This window comes from Acyrthosiphon pisum, chromosome A3, assembly GCF_005508785.2.
Source record: "Acyrthosiphon pisum isolate AL4f chromosome A3, pea_aphid_22Mar2018_4r6ur, whole genome shotgun sequence".
Classification (NCBI taxonomy): Eukaryota; Metazoa; Arthropoda; class Insecta; order Hemiptera; family Aphididae; genus Acyrthosiphon; species Acyrthosiphon pisum.
The window spans coordinates 2,640,399-2,647,061 of NC_042496.1; the positions used below are offsets into that span (position 1 = coordinate 2,640,399).

At 29.9% G+C, this 6,663-nt stretch overlaps 2 protein-coding genes across 9 annotated transcripts in view; one reads left to right on the forward strand and one right to left on the reverse strand.

Moving 5' to 3' along the window:
• LOC100158780 (cytochrome b reductase 1-like) overlaps nucleotides 1-5,895 on the reverse strand; it is an 8,763-nt gene extending 2,868 nt beyond the window's left edge. The window contains exons 1-4 of one of the 6 annotated variants that reach the window (XM_008181731.3): nucleotides 3,597-3,781; nucleotides 3,480-3,524; nucleotides 1,317-1,450; nucleotides 1,108-1,249 (exon numbers count right to left, since the gene is read on the reverse strand). In XM_008181731.3, coding sequence (XP_008179953.1) covers nucleotides 1,108-1,249; nucleotides 1,317-1,450; nucleotides 3,480-3,492 — 289 coding nt within the window. In that variant the 5' untranslated portion in view covers nucleotides 3,493-3,524; nucleotides 3,597-3,781. Of the gene's footprint in view, nucleotides 1-1,107; nucleotides 1,250-1,316; nucleotides 1,451-1,610; nucleotides 1,756-2,254; nucleotides 2,338-2,555; nucleotides 2,728-3,479; nucleotides 3,782-5,784 lie in introns of those variants that run through there. The other 5 variants (XM_008181730.3, XM_016801939.2, XM_008181733.3 and 2 more) reach the window with 5 other exon arrangements.
• LOC100168938 (glutathione synthetase) overlaps nucleotides 3,137-6,663 on the forward strand; it is a 24,324-nt gene continuing 20,797 nt past the window's right edge. For 2 of the 3 annotated variants that reach the window (XM_003242377.4, XM_008181746.3), the window contains exon 1: nucleotides 3,137-3,252. The gene's annotated coding sequence lies outside the window, so the exon portion shown is untranslated. Of the gene's footprint in view, nucleotides 3,253-5,962; nucleotides 6,077-6,663 lie in introns of those variants that run through there. The other variant, XM_029491510.1, reaches the window with a different exon arrangement.

A 6,663-nucleotide genomic window follows, 5' to 3' on the forward strand; every position in this document is an offset into this window, starting at 1 on the left:
TTTCCCAATAAAGTTGTAATTTTTTTAACTAAAAAGACGTTTTCGCACTAAACATTTTATTTATGGGTAAAGATGTTAGATTGAATATCTAATGCGAGCGAAGCGACCCAAATTTTTTTTCAGTTGGGGGCCCCTTTAAATATTTCCCTGTAACATAAATATTACCTATCCACCCCTGGATACACATGTATTTTTAAGTATTTGTACAGAGACAATATATGGGTGGGTGTAATGTCTTCTTAAGAGGATGTTTCGCCCACTTGTGTTGTCACTATCTTACACATTACGTGACATATATTAAGTTTAGAAGAATTTGTTTTACTCTGTTATTTATTATATTGGAGTGAATTGCCCAATTATCAAACTTATAGGTAAGAATATTATCTAGGGTACCCCAGATTTGTTTATATTTTAATTTTTATGCAGGATCTGAGAATATTAAAAGGTACAAAAAAATAACCAATTTAAAAATTCTCACTATTTGCTTTAAAATTAATATATAAACAAAAAATGTTCAAGATGCCTTAGATAATATTTTTATTTCTTACTTTTAAGTTTGATAATATACTCATTCTACGGATTCTACTAATATTAAAAATAACAGAGTAAAATTAATTCTTAACGTAAAATTGTCCATATTATGCATTAGTAAGACATAGACAACAAATGAGAGTGAAACATCATAATATTAAGAATAAAGTTAATTATAGACTGTTATAAACTATTACAACATTAAGTTTGTAAAACTAACCAAAGTTTTACAGAAATAACAGTATTGTTTAACTAATATTTTAACTATATCACTGTTATAATTTTTATTTTGTGATTTATAATTTTTGACACAGCCCTTAGAAACAAGTAACCTTGTTTGACAGTACCTACTACTGGGCTAACTCAATCCGACAGTTAGTCTAATATTTAACAGACTGTCAGATTACCGATAGAATAAAATCTGATTGTTAACATTCATTGAATGGAGACTAATCACTCCACCGGGGTTGGTAAGAACTGACTGTTGGTTATATATTATACCAGCCGCCAGTTATCATTAACATATACTTAACCGGGCAAATAAGTTTTTCTAATTTTAAGTTAATTAAAACTTACAATTTGCAAATAAATAAATAAAACCAATTGTCATAAACAGAGGATGCCAGTTGAATATGATTTTGGGTTCAGTAAATCCAAATCCTCCTCGGAAATTGATAATCCAATAAAATACAGAAAATATAAGTAGTAATCCAACTATCTAAAACAAAAAAAAAACATAGTAAAAACAAAAAGTTTAATTATAACTGTTTTAAAAAAGTACCTACCTGACATATTGTATACAATGACGAGTATGCACCAACATGGCTGAAATTTTGGGACTGCGTGTTACGATTTTGTTCCGTCATATTATTTAATGTTACCGCTTCCTCAATTCTATTGTTCTCCAACTCTGGTGTAGCTGAAATAATAGTAACACCTTTTTTATTTATTTAAATATAAAACATTAATCAATATGACAATATTCGGTGTGTACACATTTTCATGTTTTAAAATACAGATAGTAATCAGCACAAAATATTTTAAAAAGTAAAGACCAATTGATTTTTAAGACGGCATACCTAAAGCGGTATATTCTCTTTTGAAAAGGAGTATAGATGGTTCCTAAAACCGAGAAAAACGGACGCCCGACAGAAATATTTAGAGCAAATGCCAATGGAATTTAGCAACAGGCAACATATTAAGTCCGTTGCCAAGGAGACATTTGCCAATAAAGATCGAAAGCCGAACGGCGCTAGGCCAAAATTATATTATGATAAGAATATAAGATATTATCTGTGTATACAGGACGATCCATTCGACGGCAATCGGCAAACATTTATTGACGTTTTAATCAAATTTTTTTTGATTTTGTAATACTCGATAGCTATTTTGTATTTTTGTTAATTACATACGTCATTTTTCACAAGTCTAACAATGTTTGACCCCGCTTCGTAGATACCTATGTAGTAGCCATGTCCTAATGAAATGATAACTTTTTATTTTTGAAAGCCGAAAGCCGAGAGGTAACAAATAATAATCATATAAAGATTACTATACTATAGATCAAAGAAGAAACTGTATCATTAATAAAGATTAAAGACAATTAAGTGATAATTATGTGTTCAAGCAACAAACAAAGATTCGAGCCTTCGAGAAACAATTCAATGTTTTTGATTGAAAATATTCCATAATATTATAGTATTATATTTTTAAAATTGTTTACATGTTTAGAGCACGTTTAGTATATTATACGTCCGTAGTTTAGAATATTCACCGATTAACGTTTAAAATAATCACTCTGTAGATAACATTAATATCTTAATAATATCTTGTAATATATTATATTAGTAACACAACCTTAATAATAATAGGTATAAAAATGTAGAAAAATTATATCAGATCCAGCCATAAGGAACTCGGGGAATAAAATATATAACTACCTATTATTCAACAAAATTATTTTTATTTATTAATTATTATCATTATCGTTATGTGACAAGTGTCAAGTACGCTGATATACTTACTTTTTAATCGTTTCCTAGACATTTTTTTTTTATGGTTTTTCTACTTGATATATTTTCGTTGGATTTTTTATATGATTCGTTATTAACATCAAAACGTACGTTGCCGCGATAAGTTTTCGCGATAAAATATACAGGAATGCCAAAGCGAACTAGTTTGAACCATGGCTAGCTTATTTAGCCATGGTTTGAACTACGCGAGTAGTGTTTAATTTGTTTACATTTCCTAATACATTTCGTACCTACACGTAATTAATGGTTTATCAGTTTCAACGAAATCTACATTTTATAACTATACATTTCGAACGGTGATAGTATTATATTATTATTATTGTTATAGGTACGTGTTTACGCAGGTACTTATTTCATATTATACGCCTGTGGACTGTGATTGTAGGACGTTTTGTGTACCTATAACACGGCACACGTATTAAAGTAACCGAGTGGGCACTAAAGTAGTTACTCTTGAGTCGTAGTTCGTTTTAATTTTTAAGCTTCGGTCGACAATCGAAAAACGTACCGAATCATTTCAATAACAATTTATTATTATTTATCCGATAAATAAATAAGATACGAGAGGTTTAATTTTCGAAACGCGACTAGCGAGTGTATGACTGACGGCGGACGCGACGCGTAAACAATATTACATTAGATAGAGAATACTGAATAGCGGCCACTTGACGTCTTGACCAATCAATTTGTAAGCGATAACTATAGTCATGTACAAAATAAATATTATAATATATACTGCCGGAAACGATATTACATAATATTATTTTTAATAATGATTTGACTTTGCAACACAGATATTTAAGTAGGTATTATAACACTCGACGGGAATATAGTTTGGTACCTAATACAATATAGTTATATTATGTTGTTTGCAAATTATTATTATTATTTATTGTAAAAATATAATACTCATACCTGTCGTACCCATGTTGAATGTCCAATATAATAGTACTCAAATGCCTTTAAATAGATAAATTCAATATTATAATAACGACGAATTGATCAACTGTTGCATTCTGTTCTTTTCTATACCGTCAGTCGTAGTGATTTGTTTTTGTGACCAAATACGAATTTATGCATATAAAATTATATATTATATATTATTACTCACTACTATTATTTGGAAACTTCAAATACTAAATCGGAGATACCTAATAGATAGTCTATAATACTGATTACTGAAATTTGAGGCTCTGAGCAGTGACTAGTGAGTGATAAATATTAAATAATGTTTTTATTGAACATCGATCAGTTAGGTTAGACCAGGGGTGGCCAACCCATGTACACAATACTATATAGGGACAAGTTTTGAGCATTTTGAGAAACGTCTGTAACAACAACTAACGAGTGTAATTATGTAGCAAGTAGGTAAAGGTAAAGAATGTTGATAATTTTGTAATTAAATTTGATTCAAACAGGTTGTCTTGAGTTCCGATTTATTATAAATTATAATACAACAGTTGTAGGTACCGTTGTATGAATTATATAGTAAAAAAATTAAAACGCGTTTTCTATTTGGACTTTTTCACTCCAACCGACACCCAGACCAGACCACAGAAGAGATCAAATCGTGGATACAAAGAAGGGAGGGGCGTGAGACTATGGGAGCGAATAAACGAGGCATCACTCAAATCCTTCACCCCTCCAAAAAAGAAAAATATTAAGTGTTATATACTTACATTTATGTTAACAACGATTATAATTACATACGTACAAAAAGTCGGCCAACCTATATTGGCGTATATCGACTTAAAATCGTAATCAATATTTTGTTAGTAAACTAGATTAACTAGGCTAAACTAGGAATTTGGTAGCTAGAGTTTTCGAGTTAAAGTCAACAGACAATATGTATGGCTAGTCTGACGCCCTAACTTAACTTAGCTTAACACAAGTTGTCCTAAAATTTAGAAATTGGTAGGTGCAATCGTCAGAGTAATTTTTTGTCATAATTTGTGAGTATTTAAAAAAATTGCAAGTCTACCCTTTACTCACAAATTCCATTTTTAAAAACGTTTCATATTCGATACAAAAGCACGAATCTGAAAAACTCGTGCTTATATTTTGCAAATATTTTCAACACGCATTTTGAAATGTATGATTTGAGATTGATTGCGCATTTACATAATCTAAAAAGTTCAATAATTACTAACCAGAAGTCAAGAAGTGAACCCAAAAGGCAATAAATAATAATCAATATCGATTGATAAGGTTTTTATGATTTTGATTGTTTGCCAAAAATTAAAAAGTACGATTAGAATCTATGTTAACTAACCAGCACTCTAGCAGTCTATATAGCAGGCGGATGCAGCAGCTATAAAAAAGCCACAGACTTCTGCAGAAAATCACAAAACAGTATTATGTAGAACTGTAAAAGTTAGTGTAAGAAGTTTTGTAACTTTCCATCGATTCAATTAATTTGCACTAAACATGGACCTAACTTATTCAGTCTTTCCATTGCCCGCGATTTAAGGGGACGCTACTGTACTTATACCCATTCATTTGTTGTCTCCGTCTTACACACGTACGATGACATACACGTGCTGTTAATTTTGATATTAGAGTGAATTTATTATTGGCATATCATCAAACTTTTAGGTAAGAACATTATCTGTGCTTAAGCGTCGGCTTTCAGTCAAAATTTTAATTTCCGAGTAAGATAATATCGATGGCATAGTGTAAGTTTATAATAAATATTTCAACTGCTAGAAGTCGGCGCGTTTGTTGTAGTGCATGTAATCTGCGTGAAATAAAATCACAATTATCGGTCTCCTGAACAATTACAAAAATGTCATAACATGTGTACACTATGCCATCGATATGATCATCTTTATTTTGTGATATTTAACATACACATTTCTTACTTGAACATTAAAATATCGAAAAAATCGCAGAGCACAGATAATGTTCTTACCAAAAAGTTTGATAATATGTAAATTTACTCTATTACTCTGAATTCTAATATCAAAATTAACAGTACACTATTGAAACTAGTGAACGACAATTAGTTATGTCGTACGCTTGTAAGAAGGAGACATTAAACGCATGGGTAGAGTCCTCTTGACTCTTAAGATACTAAGATAGTATCTAAAAATCGTGGGCGTTGGGTATACCTTCGACTTACAATTACACATTATTAATTACATTTAATATCTATAATTATGCAGACGGAGGTGACAAAGTTATGTGTAGCAAAAATGACTCGGTCATATTATTAACTTACCATATTTTCTATTGAAAAAACAACATTTTTTTATTATCTGTAATCAGCTGTATTAGTATTATTATGCATTACTTATTTCGAAATTATTTTCGGATGAAGTAATTTCTGTTGATTTACTTTCGGTACCTATAGTCCATAGGCGTGCGCAGACATTTGTGGCAGGGTGGGCCAACTCAATAAAGATTAAGAAACCTGAACTCTGATGGAAGAAACAATTATACTTTAATTTACCTACGTACTCGTAATCGCACCCACTATTTAAGGCACAAATCATTCATATGATAAAAAACAGGTACATATTTTTTAAAAATTAAATAAGTAATATTTTCATTGTCAACACGGTTTTAAATTTTAAATAAATACAATTTCGCAATCTGTAATCATAGACATATAATAGAATAGACCAGGAATGATAGGGGTTTTACGTGTAATACACTGAAGCCAACATGTGTGTGAGAGAGAACGAAAATGTGAGGTTTTTTCATGGAAGAAAAAATGTCTATACATTTTTTTTTTATAGTGCACCACATATTTAAAACACAATATACAAAATGATGGTTCTTATATGGCTTTTCAGTTATTATTTAATATTTTACTGAATATTGATTTTAGATAATATAAAATAATGTTGGAATTTTGACTGAACACAAGGGTTTATGAATGAATTTTAACACAAGATACACACTTTACATTCATAGGAAAATATTAGGCTTTGAATAATTAACTCAGACATATAAGTGGATATGATTACTTTTCAGTTTAGGTATATTGTAATAAAAAAACAATAGGTGGGTGAATTTTAACAGACTTAAAGATGATAAATTATTTTATACATTTTAATATTATTACAAATTATTGATGTTTAAATAAAATTAATTT